Source organism: Pipra filicauda, unplaced genomic scaffold (genome assembly GCF_003945595.2).
Source record: "Pipra filicauda isolate LSUMZ 115617 unplaced genomic scaffold, ASM394559v2 scaffold41_size5083284_pilon, whole genome shotgun sequence".
Taxonomy (NCBI): Eukaryota; Metazoa; Chordata; class Aves; order Passeriformes; family Pipridae; genus Pipra; species Pipra filicauda.
In genome coordinates this window covers 229,974-251,566 of record NW_024104554.1, presented here as the reverse complement: position 1 = coordinate 251,566, position 21,593 = coordinate 229,974, and the positions used below count along the sequence as shown (strand labels likewise).

At 36.6% G+C, this 21,593-nt stretch overlaps 1 protein-coding gene across 3 annotated transcripts in view; it reads right to left on the bottom strand.

Annotated features, from left to right (window-relative positions):
- Positions 1 to 21,593, bottom strand: part of CSMD1 (CUB and Sushi multiple domains 1) — a 1,092,404-nt gene that overhangs the window by 871,955 nt on the left and 198,856 nt on the right. For all 3 annotated transcript variants that reach the window (XM_039385566.1, XM_039385564.1, XM_039385565.1), the window contains exon 2: positions 6,674 to 6,890. In XM_039385566.1, the coding sequence (XP_039241500.1) occupies positions 6,674 to 6,890 (217 nt within the window). The remainder of the gene's footprint in view (positions 1 to 6,673; positions 6,891 to 21,593) is intronic.

Sequence of the window (21,593 nt, the reverse complement as noted above, 5' to 3'; positions counted from 1 at the left end):
AAAAAAGAGTACTCTTTTTTAGTTGATCATCATTTAGCTTGAAATATGTAATCAATATGTTCTATAATAATTGGTGAAATAGTTTGTTTGAAAGAAGACTCCTTATTTGACTTTAATATTTTTTTGTTAAACCTTTTCAGTATATGAGCTTGCCAACGAAATTGGGAAGCTTTTGATTTTGAATTGGGAAGCTAAAATTTTGGAAATAAGTATTTTGCCTTTTAGCCATCTGTGGGGAAAAAAAACTAAGAAAACAAACCCCTACATGTGTTTGAACCTGCCAGTACTGCACACATAAATTACCTTTCCTTCCATTACACACTCTTTCATTTCAGCAGAAACTATTTGTCAGCATTTAGTTGATCAGGTCATAGTTTCATTTCTTTCCTGAAACAGCTATGTGATGTATAATCAATCATATTTTAGTCGTCTACTACAAATGTTTCCTTCTTCCTAATCCTTTAATAGGTGAAAAAGTGAAGAAAATCTGATTTAGAGGAGGCCACAAAGATGATGAGAGGGATGGAGCAGTTCTCCTGGCAAGACAGGATGAGAGAGCTGGGATTGTTAAGCCTGGGGAAAAGAACGCTTTGGGTAGACCTCAATGTGGCCTTCCAGTACCTGAAGGAGACATAAAAAGGAGGGAGAGGGACGTTTTTTATGGGTAGATGATGACAGGACAAGGGGTAATGATTTTAAGCTGCAAGAGGGCAGGTTTAGATTAGATGTTAGGAAATTAGATGTTAAGAAATTTTTTATTCAGAAGGTGTTGAGGCACTGGAACATGTTGCCCAGAGAAATTGTGGAAGGCCCATGCCTTGGAAGTGTTCAAGGTCAGGCTGGATGGGGGTTTGAGCAACCCGATCTTGTGGAAGATATCCATGCCCATGGCAAGGGCACTGGAATTAGGTGATCTTTAAGATTCTTTCCAACCCAAGATATTCTATATTTTATTCTATGATTATATGATTAACATAAAAAGGGGAATGGTTGTCACTGATAGGTGAGAACTCAGTAATAATTTGCATAATCACAGTAATAATTTTCCTTTTCTTGCAGACATGAAGTACCAGAATGTCCTGCTGAAATTATTCAATAATCTTGTTTTACAAATTTGAACACTAGCCCAGTCTCTGTTACTTTGCCCTGTGTTCTATGTAGGCTTCAGCTGGAAAAAATATGACTACTATACTCATTCCTACAGTTATTTTCACAAAGTAACTAGCTCACACACTCGCAAAAGTACTATACACTCAATACAACTTGTAGAAAATGCTATGCAATAAAAATTTAAAAAATACTACATATGACATTTTCATGGGGAAGGGAAAAAGAAATAAAGAACTTCAAAATGAGTGAAGCTCTTGCTGCTGCAGTGATAGCGCTTCTGCAGAAAAGTCAATAACCCCCTCATTGCTTCACTGTTCTCTTGACCCCGGAGATACCTCAGATAGAAATGGTTTCTAAAGAAATAAAATAATAAACAACAAAGAAACAAAACAAAATCTATCAAAAAAAATTAAAACACTGCATACATGATAAATCATGGTTTGTTAAAATAAAAGGGATTTAATAGTAAATGGGAGCTCAGACTTTAACTTTTACCTCCATGCTTGGATTTTGAAGTATATACATGTAGTTTATTGCTTGATGGAGACAGAGAAAGGTGAATACTGTGAATAATTCACACTTAGTTCCTATTATTGCTACATAATTTAAGAAAGCAGAGGGTATGTGTTGGTATTAAACATATATTTTATATATTCTTGCAGGAAATTTTTGGTAAGCTTTATTTTATTACATGTTCCGCTAGCAACTTTCATAATTTGCATTCTGCTCTGTTAAACCAAAACTGTTTATTTTACCTAATATGAGTAATAACGAGCAGCATCTATTACATTATTACCTAGATTGCAGTAAACTCAATAAAACTTTAAAGGCCCAAGAAGCCATGAAGGCAAACAGACATTTTAAAATCACTTTCCAAAAAAATATTTATTATGTATGTCCAAAATAACTGACAGATGTGCACACAGACAACAAAAAATATTCACATCTGCACATTTTTGTCTTCCCTTTAGTGTATATAATTTTATTAGCAGCATTTCTGTGTAAGAAAAAACAAAACTGCTAGGAATCCATTTTTAAAAGTTTTTCAGAACTGTCTGAAAGATGGATTAGTTGAAAAAGTTCATTCCACAGTACATTGCACAGGTCTTCTGCAACTAACTCTTAGGTAAACTAAGTGTGAGATACTAAAAAAATAACTGATAAACACTAAACACAGAGATTACAGCATTTACCTGTATTTGACACAGAAAAAATGTGGAATCTCAGGCCATAACCTGAGATGAAGGCAATCCCACATACAAAGTCTCAATTCACTAAGTTTGTAACATTCACAGTTCTAACACCCCATTTACAGTCCATCTCTTCAGCAACAGATGTTTCGGTACAAACTCTTCTGTTTACCTAGCCCTGTCACAGTTTCCCTATACCTCTCTATGAAACTACTATTCAGGAATTCTGCATATAGGAAAAATACACTGTAGCAAGATTTATGCTAAAATTAATGAGCAATTTTCTCTTTTCAGGTGTGAAAAATAGGTGTGTATTAGAACCAGCTCTGAAATGACTTCCGAAATCCATGAACTCTTGAGATGTCTATTTTGAACTCACTTGCCTGTGGCACGTAGTGCATCTATCAGCAGTATGCAAGTTGATAAGTCAATATTGCCAAAATACACTGAGCCCCTTCAGAGCTGGCCTGTGTCCCTACGTCCTGTTGATACATTCCCCCTTTCTATTAAAAATGTTACCATTTATTATTTCATCTGATACATACGGTAAAGAAACAAAGTCAAACTAAATGATTCTATGATTCTATGATTCTATGATTCTAAATATTTGCTTGCACCTGTATTACAGGCAGTAGCAGATATTCAGTGAATTACTGAATACAACGTTTACTTAGGAAAACAATCCACAAGGAATACAACTGAATAATAACTGTTCTCAGTGCACCACTCTTGTATCTCTTCTCCACAAGTTTCATCCATATGAGTTCTGCATGCTGATGATTAATTGCATATAACAAATGACAGTATCTTTAGAATGTAAAATGGAAATAAAAAAAATACATTTTACGTCTTTTCTTAGCTTAAGTAGAATGTGATTTATTTTGAAATCTTTCTCCATCAACTAATAATGCAATATTTTGGCTTTCATGTAAGGGTTTTTTTCAATAATATAGAACTAAGACATCTGTTTTGGTTATAATATATGGTGAAATCAATGATCTAACTTCATGTTTGTCTATAGAATTAAGACTTCAATACCCAACAAAGAATTATCATAACAGATCTCATTACAGTTAAAATTTCAATTTTCCTCTTTTATATATCACAGAATCATAGTCATAGAATACCAGATGGGAAGAAACCTCAAGGACCATCTGGTTCAGCCTTTCATGGCAGAAGCACAGACTAGAAAAGATGGTCCAGTACCCTGTCCAGCTGAATCTTAAGTGTCCAAGGCTGGGGACACCTCCACAGGGAGATTATTCCAATGACTGATTTTTCTCATTGTGAAAAATTTGCCTCTTGTGTCCAATCAGAATCTGCTCAGGAATTACTTGTACCCTATATCTCTAACTTTTTCATGCAGAAAGGGAGTATCCAACTCTTTTGTAGCCACCCTTTAAATACTGGAACATGCTTTTAGGATCTCCCCTTCTCAAGGCTGAACAAACCACTTCTCTCAGCCTTTCCTCACACAGCAGCTTCCCAGTCATCAATCATCTTTGTGGCCCTTCTCTGGACCCTCTCCAGCCTGTCCACATCTTTTTTGTATAGTGGGAGCAAAACTGAACACAGTATTCCACGTGTGGCCTGACAAGCCCTGTGCAGAGTGGGACAATGACTTGTTTATCCCTGCTGGTGATGCCGTTGTTGATGCAGCCCTGCATCCTGTTGGTTTTCTTTGCTGGAGCAGCACACTGCTCGCTCACATTGAGCTTGTTGTCCACCAGGACCCACAGGTCCCTTTTCCACAGAGCTGCTGCACCGCTGAATAGATCACAGCCTGTGCTGCACTCCTGGATTGTTTTCCCATCCAAAATACATGTGTGAGTACATATATAAATATAAATATATACCTATATAAACATATATATTATATATCAACTCCTGTTTTGTGTTCTATGAACTTTACAACCATAAAAATAAAGCAACTGCAGCAATTTGTTTAAGGACAATTTTGGGCCACAGGTCTCAGTAATTACACAGAATTACTGAATGTTAGTTGGGTTTTATCTAGAAAAAATCATGATGTAAAATAGCACTTTTTAGTACCTTATGTTTTGTTTACATTGTTCTTCCTTCTATCATGTTACTTCTCAACCTCCTTATAACATAGCTTACAATAGGCTCTGATTACTACCATATGTAATTTATTCCTTAAATCACTATATTCTAAAGCATAATAATGCACTAACAGAAGTAGTTCATATTTATCTTACCACTACCTGTTTTGCTTTTCTTTCTCCACACAAACAGCCTAAAACAATTTATTCCTTCGCCTTATCATTTCAATGTATTTTGTATTTGTTTCTATTTTATTAGGTTTTACAGTCAATATGCAGTAAAAGTATATCGGTGGCCATTTAGCATACTGAAAGGTCCCTCAGGCAGCACAATAAACTAGTTGAACATAGTATTCATTTTTATCCATTTTTGCTTTAGCACTTGAAAAAATAAGATACAAAATATAGGATTAATATTCATTATTATAGTTTGTGACAGTGATATTGTGACACAGCTATTTTTAAGGAAAATCTCTAGATTTGGCATGATGTCTTAAGAAATACAATTACCCAAAATCTAATGGAGTTTTTTTAATCTATGGAAAAAAAAAAAGTGTATGCCCTCAAGCAGAAGTTCCAGGATGCTCTCTTGCATCTGCATGCTGTCAGCTAAAAAAAAAAAAAAGAGGACTATAATTTTTCAATATCTGCTGAGAGAATTGTCTTGAAATGTGCAATTGCAGAGGGGTACACCTGTGAATGTGCTTTGTACAACAAGGAGTATGCCACAGGATATGAGACGTCAATAACAACCTGTCATTTAAATTCTGCTACATTAACTTCTGCATCCTGCAAACCCAACATGTGCTTCTTTCCTTATGATGCCATTTATGAAGGTAACTGCTTGGCAAATACAAACAAGGAGAAATAAAATTCCAGCTTCAATGCTGGAAGCTGAAAGCAAAATCTTTATTTTACAGGAATCAACAGCAATTACAATTACTTCACTGGGATCAAGATCATACTTAGGAATTTTTGTTTTCCATGCTCATACCCACAGAACACCTGTTGGTGCTCTTCCTTAAAACAGTTTTCTACCAAGATTAGTGCAAAACAAGTAGGCATGTTAGATACTGCATTTTTAAACATTTGACTAAAAAAGAAATATTTATCTTTTTACACAGGGGATACAAGTACTAGAGATCAGTTAAGTGCAGTAAATGAAGTCAACGCAGCATGCAATGAAAGTACCAGTAGCTGCATCCTACCTTCCTACCTTTTCAAAACTTTTTGGTCTGAATCAACAATGAATCAGAACAATTTTGTTGTCAAAAATATATGATGATACCCACTAAAATACGTAACAAGTTGGTGATGTTCCCACATTTGTTTTAACACTATAGTATAAATCAGCATCATGTAAAAGGGTAATCAGACAACAGAACTGACAGCAGTGTTTTACAGTACTCCATAAATCTTATGACTGAACAGAAAATGACAAAGCAGCACTGAAAGCAATGTTTGCTTTCCAGCTCTGCAGTTGAGATCCAGCAAATGACTGAGGAACTCACAAGACACCAATGAAATGAATGCATCAAAACCTGAAGTTGTGAAAAGCTTCAAGATCAAAAAGCTTCCATAAAGCCTCGTTATAACCTCACTGGTATTTGGACAGACAAGTTACCCCAGTTTCTGACCTTTAAAGATACCTAATTGCTTAATGGAGAATAATTTCAATTTTGGCAATGTCAAGCAATTTACAGCTCAACTCATCTGCCAGGCAGACAATAGTCACCTGAAGGATTTCATCCAGCAAGCATTTTCAGACGCAGCTTAACATGCACTAATGATATTGTGTCTCACAATATCACTCACCACTTCTGTGCCACATTTGGTGAGAGACCATGGGACACTGTTAGCACAAACAACACACCCATCCTCTGATTCAAATATTGTAGGCATGGTAGAAAAATAAAGCATGAACTCAATAAGAGTTCTTTCAAAAAGTGGTGATTGGTGCCTTCAAGAAAGGGTCCCTGGGCCAAATCTGGATTCCATAGGTAGACAGATAAATAAGAATAATTTACTGTAATGTGGAATACTCCTGTGCTCAGGGTTTTTACAAAAACTGACCTTGAACTGTGCAAATTTTAAGTACTGATGTTACCGATACACAAGCTAGGGCCATAAAGTTCTGAAACTTGAATTAATTTTTGTGAGATCTTGGGGTACTGCTATCCCCATGGCTGGGGACGAACTAAGGAAACACAATGTAATTCTAACATATTATCATAACATATATGTGTGAGAGACAAAGAGAAGTAAAGAGAGAGAGAAAGAAAGAAATTAAGAAAGAAAAATGTACCTTACCTCACTTTTAAATTGCCTTGCTGTGGTTGTCCATCGTAAATTGACAAAATATCAAAATCTTCCTCGAGTGCAAAAGTATGAAATGACAATTGTATCCTATTACGCTCTCCTGTGATAATGATCCACGTGCAGTTGGCATAATTTGGATAACCATGAGGAAATCCAGGGCTTTCTATAGTACCATTTGGTCCCTGTACTAAGCCTCCACAGTTCTGACCTGAAAAAGAAGAAAGGAAAATATGCATTGGTCTTTTTTTTTCTCCTCCAGTATATATTCTTACATGATTATACCTATATGTAAACTTAATTTTATATTTTTTTTCTAGATTACAAACACCATATAAAATTGCATTTATACCATTAGTCCCTCTGGATTCACAACTCTCATAGCTGAATTTTCTGAGACACCTACCAACTTTTTATGCAGTGTATCGTTATTTGAGGGTCTGTAGTATTAACAGTGTATTACTTAATCATCTAAATGTGAAATTTCAGCATTAGTTTTGCTGTCATAAATTCAATAGACCAACAGTTTTAATGGCAGAGAATGTTCAGAGCTTTTTGGCAAAGGCCAGTTATAAAGTTTCTACATAAACACTAAAGTATTAGAGTTTCTGCTGTTCTGAAACATACTTTCAACATGACAAGCAAAATGTAAACACATTTATTATGCATTGTGTTGCAACTAACATCAAGATTTTTATTCTTTGACAACATAGCAAAATTTCTGTGGTATAACATTTGTAGTGCCATATGTATTGTGATCAAGAAAGTGTTAATTTTTTTTCTAATTTCTTTTAGGATTCTTTAAAAATATCACCGAGGATTTTAGTTAGCAGGCATTTGTGTCTGGTCTGTACATCCTACAGACTTTGTGAGGGTATGATATCTCATTAACAGGAAGTCCTCAGCAAGAAACCTTGATTTACAGGGCACACTGTTGCTAGTTTCCTACTTGATTTTGTTAATCCCACACACAACATTTGTACTGACTCAGAGCTGGAGAGAAGTGTTAATGAAATATTTGAACAGAGAAAAGTATAAGGACATTCTGTGCACTGTACTGCTTGGATTATTATATGCATTTTAAGCACTTAAGAACAAGTATAATCTTAGCATTTTATTGTTACACCTAAACCAGAAAAGTATTTCAGACTGCAATTTTATTATTAACTTCCCAGCAGTGGGTCTCTGAAACTGAATCCTTCAGAGAAGTGCTGTCAAATTCTTGTAGGAGGTTTCTAAATCTTAATAGAATGGATTTAATAGAAGGGATTTGCTGCTAAAACTGAGGAACTAATAGGGAATATTTTTTTTACTAAATTTCAAATATAACAAAAACTCTAATAAAGAGATAAAAAAGCTATGGGGATTCAGGAGGCCTTTAAAGTAAAAATCTCTAGTATATCTACCATTTGATTCACGTTGCTTTAATAAGACACTGTTATTATTAAACATTTGTAAAGAAGGAATCTATTACACCACGAACTTAGCATGAATATTTCAGCTATGTACTGTTCACTATAACTTATCAGCATTCTTGCAGATGCTTTGCATTGTATTCCTCTTCCTTCAACCACAGGGGAAATGTCATACAAGTGTCACAAGCAATTTAAAATAATTTAATTACTACAGAACTAATGTCCTGAAAACAGAAAAGACATATAGTGACAGCCCACCACCCTGTTACTCTAACCAGCTACTTCATGTTTCCAGGATCCAGAAACTGGTTTATATAAGTCAAGTACCTGCTGCAAGCAATGTGCACAACAACCTTTCTACCATTCGGGTGTGAAAGGGTTGTTTTGAAAGAGGAGAGATATCAAGTGCAAATTAGCAATTGATCTAAAATCTGTCAAAGACAGAACCACCTTTCAGGAGCAGAAATTTGTAATTCTAGATAATAAGGAATATAGTACACCATATGTAACTGCATATGTAAGTGCAATATGTTAACTACATTTCTGACTTCCAGGGAGACAAATTACCTCCCCAATCTCTTAGGGAACCCAACAGCTGGCTTAAGGTAAAACTGAATATTGCTGGGGTAGTAAGTGAACCCTCCAAGCCCCGACATGGCCATGGTCAGCGATTTCTCTACAGACGCACTTGCTAACTGCTTGCAGAAGTCTTTGCCACTGCCACTGATTGCTCCCAGTTTTATCACTAAAGGCATTTTGTACTCCTTATGGTAGGTACAGATTATTGTGCATTATTATTTTGGAAAATAAACAAACATTAATGGCAAATAAGGTAGACAACATATTACCGCTCTTTAACTTAAGCGTTTCTTACCACCCAGAGACCTTTCTTCAGTTTGCTTTTGCTCTCCTGTGTATATATTCCTCTAGTTCTGAAACTATTCATACACTATTCACTTTGTACCCAAGAAACATGAGGGAAAGGAGAATCATAAAGAAAAATTATTACTGTGAGATGCTATTTAAGTTTGCTCTTAATTTTATATTCATATATATAAATATATACTTATTTACTTAGTATTCAGTAAAAACCCCAATAAAAATCCTAGAAGAAATTTAATATACTGTTAACTCCCAGCAATCTGGGAGTCAGCTACAGACTGACAACTGCAATGAGGATTTTGCTTCTGAAGTAAGTAATACTCAAAGAGACTTTACAACACACATCCTTCTAGGTCTGCCCCTGCCTGGTTAAGACATAAGCATGTTAACAGAGCAGAATGTAGGATAAAAGGGTCAGCTGCTATCTGTATAATACCTATTTTTTCAATATAAGTCTAAAACCTTCAGAACTGCCAAATATTACACTTCTGCCAAAGATTAAATTTATCATCAAATCACTTAAGAGAGATTCATTTCGAGGACATACTCGGAGAGCAGGAATTAGGAGACTTATGGGTGACAGATGGCAGCAAGTTAGATAGGAGTTGACCAATATCCCTCAAGAAAATGCAGTTTCTGACTGCAGAGACACCACAGACCAGTAAGATGACAACAATGACATTAAGAATATTCTGTTTCTTATGGGTGTCTTAGTAGAAGAAAGTATCAACAAAGTAAAGAAACTGAACATATCAAGAGGAAAATATTAAAAGAATATCAGCAGAGATTAAGTAGTTCTGCTGAGCTGAATGTAGGCTGAAGACCTCAAAAAGGTCTTGTGTCAAATGACAAAATAAATATTGCCATTTTTCACAAGACATGCAGTCATTGACTCAATACTTGGCTAGAGCCTTCACAGATTTTTAAATCCTTCCTCCTGCACAGCAGATTCAGACACACACCCCTCACATCCCTGGAGCACCTCATGCCTGCAATTATGACTCCTCCTACTCAGGTACATGCACAGTTGCAGGAACTTTGTTACTGCAGTGTTAGCCACAACTTAAATAGCTTTGATTGGCAAGGCACATGACAGCAACAGTTTCATCAATATGAATGATAGCATGAAGATGTGTTACATATGTACATAGAATAAAAAAGATTTCCTCTTGAACTACGATAGGTAACTATAGATTTAAATTGAGAGAGTGGAGCAGTACAGAGCAGTAAGACATGAACAGGTGGTTTGCACATCATGTTTCAATCACCCCTTTTTCCTTTCTCTTGTGTTTTCATATGCTCCCTTTGTGTTTTCACCTCTGTTGAGCTCCACTTAATCTCCAGCACTTCTTACCCCCTCCAAGGCTGCAGGCCCCCACAGCCCCTGCCATCAGCTGACCATGCTCTGCACCAGGCCTTCATCGCTTCTTTCTCATTAATATATCCAGAAGTCATTCTCTGACTGTCTTACTACCCAATAAAATTGTTATTTCCCAAAGTAACTTCAATCAAGAGGGAAATGTCAAACGGCCAGGGACGCAAAGGCACTATTCTCTGAGGACTGTATTAAACAGCATGTAGCTACTTTAATTATCCTTTAAAAATAAATTTTTAAGTAAACCTCAAACCACCATTACGAAGCACTTTCCAAGGAATTAATCAAACCAGAAAATAATGAGATTCTTTTAATTTAGGCATCACTGAAAATTTATTCCCAACTGCAATCCACCATCTTTACTGGCACACCTGAAGCACACCCTGGCCAGCAGTGCCAGTACAGAGATCTCACAGAGTGGATGCCTACCCTGCACTGGAGTCTACTTGCTGTTCCCACCATCACCTTCAGGTGTCAGGGAGAACTGGTGCCACAGAGCTTCAGTACTTCAGATATTTAAACATACCAAAGCCAGTCCCAGAGCAACGTGAAATGAGAATAGTGTACATTTACTCATTACATTTTTGTAAGACCCAGGCAAAAATAGTTCAAGAGAATTAATGAGAAATTGTTGAAAGTTATTTGATCTGAAATAATTAATGCCTGGGGGCCAGTGACCAGGGAGACCCCAGTGAGTGACACCCTGTGTCAGCCCCAAGTGTGACCAGGGCCAGAATCTGTCTGCCTGCAGGGCAGCGCTGGGAGCCAGTGCGGGTGTGTGAGTGCTGGCGAACATCTGTGGACAGATAAGGTGGTGAGCAGGGGATGTGGAGAGGGAGACAGGAGGGTTTCTCCAAGGATGAGACCGTGGGTGGGGTTACTACTGCAGCCCAGGGAAATTGTGGTCAGCTTTCTGGGTGGGTGAGTGGGTGAGAGGAACACAACTCCCCCAGGCCAGAGAGGAGAAACCAAATGAGGCCACTGGTACTGCCCGAGCTTATGTGAATGTGAGCATGTCTGACTCTCTTAATCCATGGATCTGGCTGTATACATGTGCATGTGGTGTATTCTTGTGCTCTGTGTGCCTGTACCTACTGGGAAAAGCTGCTCAGCCTTGTCACTGCCTGCATGTGGGAAAAAGTTGGGGCAGCCTCACCTTTGTTGGCTGCTGGATTCCACCCTTCCAAACACTATGAATTGCCTCTGAATCATTAAATATTCTATAGCTTGGCACTAAAGGTAAAAATAGATGAAAAACAGCAGCTAAATTGCAAAATCTAGATGAACTTCTTCTAAATACAGATTAATTCAAGCCTTGCAATTTCTGGCTGTGACCAGTCTAGGGCCTTCCTGGGGTCCACCTCACATGTGAAGCTTGAATGCGTGTAATAACCTTAAATTCTGATGCAGACATTCACAAGGTGACTGGAACTTCATCAATCTATAAAACTTTTTAAATTCAGATCTTCTAGCCACAGGATATAAATTCATTGATTAGACCGATGAAAAAGAAAAGCTAGTGTTTTTAAAGTCTCAGATTAGTACTCTAAGAGTCAGGTAATAGCTCTGTGTACCATTTCCTATGTGTATTTAAGCCTTTATCCAGCACCCAAGTGAAAATAAATTATTCTGAAGGTTAAAGATTAATATGACTATTCAGCAAGAAATTCTGAAACAAATTCTGCCATAATACCAGCTTTGCTGTGTACCAGAGCAAAACATCTTAATTGCTGGTATATGAAAGTTTTTATTTTAATGAAGTTCTCAATGTTGAAAAGCATATTATACATCAGCTGAATTACACTGCCATTACAAATTGAGAAAAAGATATTTCATGTTCTCTATTCAATACTGGATTGTCCAAAAAGACCAATAAATCAGTATTCACACAAGTTAATGGGGAAATAAAATGCTGGAAAATATGTCTCTCTGCAGGAAATACTTTTTTTTAAAAAAATCTTTTAATACTTTAAAAAAAAATCCGGTCTATAACACTATCAATTCAGATGCCACTAGTTAGTAGAGGCACAAAAAAATAGAAAGAGTATAATCACTCTTTCGAGGGTACAGCTTGACAGTGCTTCCTTTTGATAAAGCAGTAAGTTCTTAATTAAAAGTAACTAGATTATATGAAGTTGGTTTATCCCTTTTCCTTCAAAAACAATTATTTTATCCCAGTAAAGCAAAGATCTTCACATTCTCTTCCTTCTTCCTTTGAATTTACACCAACTGTTCTTAAGATTCATCAAAATGAAGGAAAGTAAAGGCATTAAAGAGAGGAAAGCAATGTAAGTTGTATACCTGATTTGAAATATGTAGAAGGTGGTGTTGAAAAAGTTCTTTTATAGAGAGTAAGATCTTATATTTTAAAATGCTGAGCTAAAGGCAGACTTACTACCCTTTAAAACAAGACTGTTCTTCATAGATGCAAAATCATTCTGCAGATGGTGATCACCAAGGACTGGTTGGATTTTATTTTTCTACTTTTCTAAGATAAAATAAAATAAATTTAGGTTTTAGGTAAACATCACTGTTACTGTTACAGTTGCTTAGCAACAGCTGGTAGAATGAGAGAGTATTATATAGCCCAGGTAAATAAAAGGAAAGTGCTGATTCCATTGTTTGTGAAATACTGAAACAATAATCCAAATTCTCTCCTTAGCTTCACTGGAATAGGAGCAACTCAACTGTAGGCAAACTACTCTGAGGACTTCCTTACTTCTGTTCTGCCAGAATCCTGCAATATGCAGGATAACTGTCTGTGCCAAATCTCATCACTTCAGCATTGTCACTTGCACTTTCATTTTATATTGATGCCTTTCATTGATGCCACTCTCCCAGACCACTTCACTGACAGCCTTGCTCACATGTCAGGATCTTACCGCAGGGTTTTTTATTATCATTTTTGTCACCAGATGCCTACATGATGAGGCTGAGAAGTGTACCGCAGTTCAAACAGTTTGTTTTTAAACTACTACTAAAGAACATATTGTCAAAAAGACCATTTTTTTCATTGTAATTGCTCCTTGAACATCATCTGCGTTAACTACCTTTCTTCCCTCACAATTATTACTTTGTGCATCACTTCCGTTATCCAGTAGTTTTTTTTCCTTTGTGTGACCACAGAACTAGTTCAAAAAAGGTTTCAAATTTTTTCATCTCTGTTACTTTAATTCATCCTTTCTTTGTATTTAAAACAGAGTGCAGAGTCAACTGATATCAACTGAGAAGGATAAATACTGTCTTCCAAATTCAGTTGCTAACCCATAACTTGAGGAAAAAAATGAGTGGCAATAAATTTTTCAATAGTCATTAGAGAAGTTTCATTTGCAAAGACAGAAGAGTAATTTTTAGAATTTAATTTAGAAAGATCAGATGACATTACATTAGGTTTAGTGTTAAAACCATCAACTTTGTTAATAAAAGTGCATTTTGCAGGAAGAATTTTAGCTATAACATTAAAAATTATACTTTATGGATCTATTGCAAGAAAGAGTAAAACATTCTTCTGGACAGGTGTCCATACACATAATTGTGCTTCTGATTTAGATGTGAATTTTATATCAGAATCAAAATATTGGCACTACTGTCCTATGTAATGCATGCATAAGAAAGAAGAATGAAAAATTAACAACGTAACATAGCAAATAGTATTCCAGTATCAGCAAACAAATATAATCAAAACATAGGTAGAGGGACAACACACGCATGCATAAACACAAATTTCATTGGGTTTTTGATGTTAATAAATTTACACACACAAAACTTATACAGTCTATGATACTCATTAGCAATACCAGAGTAGGAATGATGCAACAGACACACAGTCCCACAAGATTATAAAATCAAAATACAGCTGTGTGAGACATTCATGAATGGAACTGAAATGATGTGTTCTAATAATCTTAACCACAGGAAATTTAGTACCTTATGTTTTGTATCTTACTGATATGTTTACACAGTGCTAAAGTAATTTCTGATTTTAATGGGGCAACAGGATGGAATGGAGAGTGATGCAGCTGCTGTGCCTGAGTCCTGATGTCAGTAGCTGACATTATTTACAACAATATTCAGAATGAAAGACAATGCTGTCATTGGTCACAGCCAGCACGCCTTCATGAGAGGAAAGTCCTGCTTATAAAGCCTGTTTTCCTTTTATGACAAGGTAACCCACCTGCGTCATCAAGGGAAGCCAGTTGATGTCATCTTTTTGGATTTCAGTGAAGCTTTCAATACTGTCTCTCATAGGATCCTTCTAGACAAAATGTCCAGCACACATCTGGATAAATGCATCATGGAATGGGTGAGCAGTTGGCTCATGGGTAGAGCACAGAGGTAATAGTGAATGGGGTAACATCAGACTGGCAACCTATCATTAGTGGGGTTCCACAGTGGGGTTCTTGGGCCCTGTGCTCTTCAACATCTTCATAAATGATTTGGATACAGGACTGGAAGGGATGCTAAGCAAGTTTGCAGATGATACAAAATTCAGAGGAGCTGATGATTCCCTCGAGGGCAGGGAGGCCCTGCAGAGAGACCTTGACAGATTAGAGGATCTAATCATATGAAGTTCAACCACGGAAAGTGCCGGATTCTGCACCAGGGATGGAGCAACAATGGATGTATGTACAGACTGGGGAATGAGATGCTGGAAAGCAGTGCCAGGAAGAGGACCTGGGGGTCCTGGTTGATGGCAAATTGAATATGAGTCAGCACTGCTCTGGCAGCCAGGAGGGCCAACCATGTCCTTGGGGGAATCAGGTAAAGCATCTCCAGCTGGTCGAGGAAGGGGATTGTCCTGCTCTGCTCTGCTCTGGGGCAGCCTCACCTCATAAGAAAGATATTAAGTTATTAGAGAGTAACCAAAGGAGGACAATGAAGATGGTGAAGGACCTAAAGGGGAAGCTATATGAGGAGTGACTGAGGTCACTTGGTGTGTTCAGGCTGGGGGAGACTGAGGGGAGACCTCATTGCAGTCTGTAACTTCCTTGTGAGGGGAAGAGGAGGGGCAGGGACTGATCTCTTCTCTGTGGTGACCAGTGACAGGACTCGAGGGAATGGCCTGAAGTTGTGTCAGGGGAGGTTTAGGCTGGATATTGGAAAAAAGGTTCTTTACCCAGAGAGTAGATGGGCACTGGAACAGGCTCCCCAGGGAAGTGGTTACAGCACCAAGCCTGACAGAGCTCAAGAAGAGTTTGGACAATGCTCTCAGGCACATGGTGTGATTCTTGGGGATGGTCCTGTGCAGGGCCAGGATTTGGACTCAATGATCCTTGTGAGTCCCTTTCAACTCAGCATATTCTGTGATTCTGTGATCTTGCAGCATCAATAACACACACAATTGCGTGAGTAACTATAGGTCTGATTCAGCATTGTTCCGAATCCTTTGGCCTTATCTACACAAATTCAAAATGGTGTAAAAATATTGCCAGTCTTATTTGGTGCCCCCAGCTCATGGTGGAGCAAATGAATAAAGATAAAGATATTTTTCTGCATTATCATAAGATTGTGGTTTTATTTCTCCCAGTGTCATGTTTTCCATTGCATAAATCTCAAGCAGTTATTTATAATTTTTATGTGTTCCATTGCGTATATCTCAAGCAATTATTTAGTTTTTGTAATGTTGTGAACTGTAAGAAAAATGCAATCAGCATGAACTATGAGGTACCGCTGATGAAAATAATACTTTATAAAAAGTGTAATAATAGTTTATCTGTTTACTAATTAAACACCTTCAGCCCATGCACAGGATTCAGATACATTACAGAAATAAAAGTTTAGACAATTAATCCAATTCAAATAAATCAAGAGATTTAGACAATAGTACAAACTGGAACTGTAAAGAAAGAGGATGTTTATGATATTGCATACTTAAATGATTTCTCCTAAGAATGCAACACTCAAAATATATACTACACAAATGTTTCATATGGAATTATGGTGGATGCTGTTTTGAAACATGGATTTGAAAAAATCCCCCAAATATTCAATTATTTATGTGAGGTAAAGCACATGAAATTGAAGAAACCGAACTTATTTCAGGCCTTTTCATCCAGTCTGTGCCCTCACATACTGCCTGTACATAACAACACACAAGCACTATCTCAGAGACTAATCCTGAACTCAATTGCTCAAAACGACTTTTAATCCTTGATTAAACCATATTTGAAATACGCAGAAGAGATCTACCCTCTGCAGGAATATTACAAGCAATACCTTATTATTTTCATTGTATTGAAATCCTGTACAGAAAGAAGCTGTCTGCATCACTGACTCATCCTCAGGAAACCATGTGACTGACAGGAAATGGAGAGCCAGAAGCAGCACAGCAAGTAGATGATATTCATGTTGGCACTGCTAAAGCTGGTTGTGCCAGGGTGGGTGAAATGTAGGCTGATCGGCCATGTCAGGGCTGTGTCTGTGGTGCAGAATTGCCCTCAAACCTGTGAGCTGTTCTGATATTCATAGTCACATGAATATCATTCCACAAAATCACATGGATATGGGTTTTTCTAGGACATTTTTAATTTACCATTCACAGGAGATATCTTTATGGCTCTTCCTTTATAACTATAAAAATACAATATTGTGGGTTCTTTCTCTAGAACTAAAAGTACTGGCTTTGATGTTTTTGATAATCAAGAGATCTAACTTCAACTAAAATATCTGAGGTTGGGGGATGATGAGTGGTGGAAGGGGTTGATTCTGAGACTCTAGCCTTTCTGAACAGTAACACAGTGTATCTGACTATTGAACTGTTTAGGACTGTGATCGTACTCCCACTGAAGGCAATGACAAGGACTCCACAGACCTCAGTGACAGAAGGACCAGCTTTGTACATACAGGCTCAGATTACTTACATATCTACCTTGCTTCTAGAAGACAAAAATCCAGGTGGGAAACTATTGGCATGGCTCAACAGAAGTGGACATGCCTTCAGGAGATTGCACATGGCCTTCAACAAGAGCAGGATAAGAATCTAAAATGTTAGCTTTCACTCATGTTACATCAGACTGCATTATGTCATGCTGTCTTACATCTCATCTGACAGGCACATTTGTGTTACAAAACATAAAAAGACAGAGAAAATAGCAGTGATTTGAAAACAACATGTTTATGTTAGCTGAGGTGACTAGTCAATTAGCAGTTATGATAAAACCAGCTCGAACTAGTTTAAGAAGATTCTTGTCCCTAATCATAAACAGCTTTGTCAACTTTGTAATTTTTATACAAGTAACCGTAAATTATTAATTCAATGCACATTGTACTAGTTATTAAACTACAGCTGAATGATTTACTCTGAAATTCTGGAAGTGCTCACTTCCATCATCCCCTTAGCATACTTGAATCCCATTTTACCTTTCTATGTACAACATTCCTTATTCAGGGAGGAAATATGTGAAAAACACTGAACATACAGCTCCTGTGGCAGAAACTTTAAAATTAAATTGTTCACAGTGGCTTGCTGGACAGACAGACAAATGCTGTGTCAGCTGTAATCCTGCAACTATAACATCTTTTGTCATTATAAGCTAGACTTGAAGCTGTATAAGTCAAAGTATGGTTGTGAGCTGCAGTCATCCAGACCATACAAACAATGTTCTTACAATTTCATAGAAAAATCTGAAGTATTAGCGTACTTTGAAAGTAAATTTAAGATTCACAACATTGTACAGTTTATAAACACAATTTGGTCATAAAAGACCACATTTATTATAAATAAAACCATTACAAAGTTAAGCAATATTGTTTGTGATTCTTGTAATTTGACATAATGGGTATTTTTTCATGTTTACATTTATAAAGTTTTGATTCTGTAGGCTATTAAAACAACTAGAGCCAGCAAAAAGAACATCAAAGGTAACATATAAAAGTACAGCCACATTACAATAACAGCACTTGGAGAACACGAAATAACCCCCCAAAACACTTCTCAAATCTCCTTTTGGTAATATTCCTAAAAGAAAATATCTTCAACAAACAGATTTATTATTAAATATCTTTGATTAATCTCAGCATTGACCTCTTTAAGCCAACTGCCTTTGTGTCACATTTTGCAGATATTCAGTTGATACAAGCTGGCATGTCTTCACAAGCTACATCACATCAGATCAACTGCAACACTAGTTGAATTTCCAACACATAAAATGATTCGTTCCTTCCTACCTACCTTCCTTCAGTTTTCAAATATTTATTTGGTAACAGCATTTTATTATTTACCCTTGAATCTGATTTTCTTAATTATTTCTATGCTTCTGAGGCAAACCACTGTATACATAATTATTAATCAAAGAAAGTGCAACGAAGAGATCTGACTGTTTACTGCATTTGTTAAATCTTTTTTCCAGGCTATATGGCTGCTTAATTGCATGATGGACATGACAGATACTGAATTTCAGCTGCCATTTCACTTGCTTTTGCTATGTGAAGAGCTGTAGGGAGACTTTGTGATAATGGGAAATTCCATGTTGGAACAGGTATGGTTGGAACAGGTACAGTAATACCATGCCCAATCACAGCTCAATTTTGCACACATAGCAATGGATTTCAAGCTACCTATTAGAACTCAGGAGAACAATTGTGAAGTAGCTGTAGTGTTGTAGTAATGTGCTCATAAAAGCATGAGAGTCAAAAAGCGAAGAGAATGTTTAAAATTGTTAGAGGAAATGAACAGAATTGTCATTAAACTCTGCATAAACTCTAATCTGCACTCTGTGTGCAAGTTCAAACCCTCAACCTTACCAGAAAAGGTGTAGATAAGAACTGTAAGGATGATTGAAAGTATGAAATAGCTTCTGCACAGGGAGACTAAATAGACTGATTTTCTAGCCTGCAAAAGAGACTGCTGTGGGAGAGGTCCACAGCATCACAGGGGTAAGAAAAAGTGTTCTTCTGTCCTGTTTTTCCTTCCTGTGTTTTCATTACTCAAAACTCTCCTTCCAAAACAAAAGAAGATATCTTTTCACCTTGTGCATAAATAAACAGTGGAGCTTGTTTCAACAAGAAAGCAATTAGGCTGTAGCAAAAGGCAAATTAGCAAAAGAAAAAAAAAAGATCCATCAGAGCATTTTAAAAGCAAAGATAAACCTCCGGCTTAGCAAGTCTCCCAGGTGCACATGGAAGAAAGAAGGTGTACCTTGGAAAATATGCTTACACTCACAGTTTTTCTAGATATCTGCTCTTAGCCAGTGGCATATATGACACCAGGCTTGATGGACTTTGGTCAGATCTCCCATGCTCTTCATGTTACTCTCCTGGAGGTATCACTGAGGAGGGAATACCTCCAAGCACCTAAGGTTATCCAAGTCAGATTTTGAAGAACATCCCCAATGAATAGGTTTTATGTTTTAACACTTCTGTTCTCTTCTTCATTGAAGATACTAACAAGTTGCTCATTATTAAGGAGAATATCAGCCACTCTTAGCCTTTGATATTATTGCCTTCATGGAAAATATTTACACAGCTAACATACATTGGTTCCCCTTTCTTTGTGAGATCTTTCTTTGCAAGACCTTTCTTTGCCTTTTTTTTGCCAATTAAAAAGTAGTTTTATTAATAGCCAGGCTGATCAAAGTCATAGTAGCTGATCAATATTAATAGCAAGAGTAGCTATTACTGAATGTCTTAAACTGTATATTTGTAATAAAGAGGATTTTCCAACTTCCCATGAAGCACTCATACTATGTGAGTTTTGGCAGACCTAATATTTACATAAAATATTTTTATTATTGCTTATTCCAGCAGGAAGCAAATGAAAGACTACACATATATTAGACTGCCACCATGACACTATACTAAGCAATAATTTATGATGAAGAGACCCTTTCTGTTCAGTAAGAAACAATAGTTTCTAAAAATATAACAGTCTGATCCTTAATTTTCACAGAAACAGCATCTAATAGTTTGCAACAGCATGCCGAATTTGTACTGATTCTTTCAAATATGCCACATTGATACATTTAAAACACTCTGAGTTGTAGAATGATCTTGGAAATTTCTTTTAGGATTTTGGCATTCACATTTACTAGATTAGCTGGACTATCAGTAAGTTGCAGAAGGTCACAAAAAAAGTTTAGTAAAACACAACTTTCTGAAAGTCTTTCTCCACAAAGGCAAAGTGTTATATGAATAATAGAGAGAAAACACGCATTTTTTGCATAAAAGAAGCAAGCTTTTGGTATTGCAGATCAGCTCTTTAATCAGTCAGACTGAAATGATTGACAAAGTCGTTGAACAAAACTGGTTTTGATTCTTAGCAGACAGCTTTTCCTTAAGCTGTATACGAGATCTGTGGTCAGAACAGTGAAACCAATGCATGGTCAAAGTAGAGACAGGAGCTTGCCTCTTACAAAGATAAAAATATTTGTGCAGAACAGCAAACAAGAGTAGATTGGTGCAATTAACAAATCTGGCTGAATCAGTATTTCTAAAATAAGCAGGCAGGTGATGATGATATATTCCTGCAGGTATATCTTATATGTAAGATCTGATAATCTGTGTCCTTTTTTAAAAATGTTTAGTTTCAGATTGAAAATAAAGAAAACTTTAAAAGTGCAGTGTGCTGAGTTTTTTCAGTTTGAGTATTTTTTAATGTTTCAAGTGAGAAGGTCCTGATTTCCTCTCCAGGATAACAGTGCTATGTTCTTACTAACCTGACTGGTGAATTTTTCTCCTAGCGTGCATGTGTTTTTTGGTCCTCTTTAGCACTAAAACCAGTTGCAAACAAAAACATGTCCAATGAAATTTCATACGTACAAATATATTGATTTGAGTTCATGAAGTATTCATAAAGGATAAATGCAGCAATGACATTTTTGTCTTGCACTTGTTGTTGGTACTCATTAATTTGTTGAATAGCACCATATCTTACAAGAGTGGCATGATGTTTTAAGGCTATTTTCTTCCAACTCCTCGACCAATATTAAAATTTACTGTTTCTCTTGAATATGCAAATATAATATATATTTCTTTATCTAGTTCTCCTAATAAGTCCCCTTCAAGGGGGTTTAAGACCACAATAAGTTGTCTCCAGGCTGAACAACGCCAACTCTCTCAGCCTGTCTTTATAGGAGAGATGTTCCAGCCCTGTCAAGTTTTTGCTTTTGATTTCCTTTTGTTTTGCTTTCTAATGAAAATAGATCATATGCAAATATGCAACACTGGAAAATACAAAACGTCTCATTTTAAACTTAACATCCCTGTTTTATTTCATAAAATTCAAACTCTCCCCTGAGTAATGTTT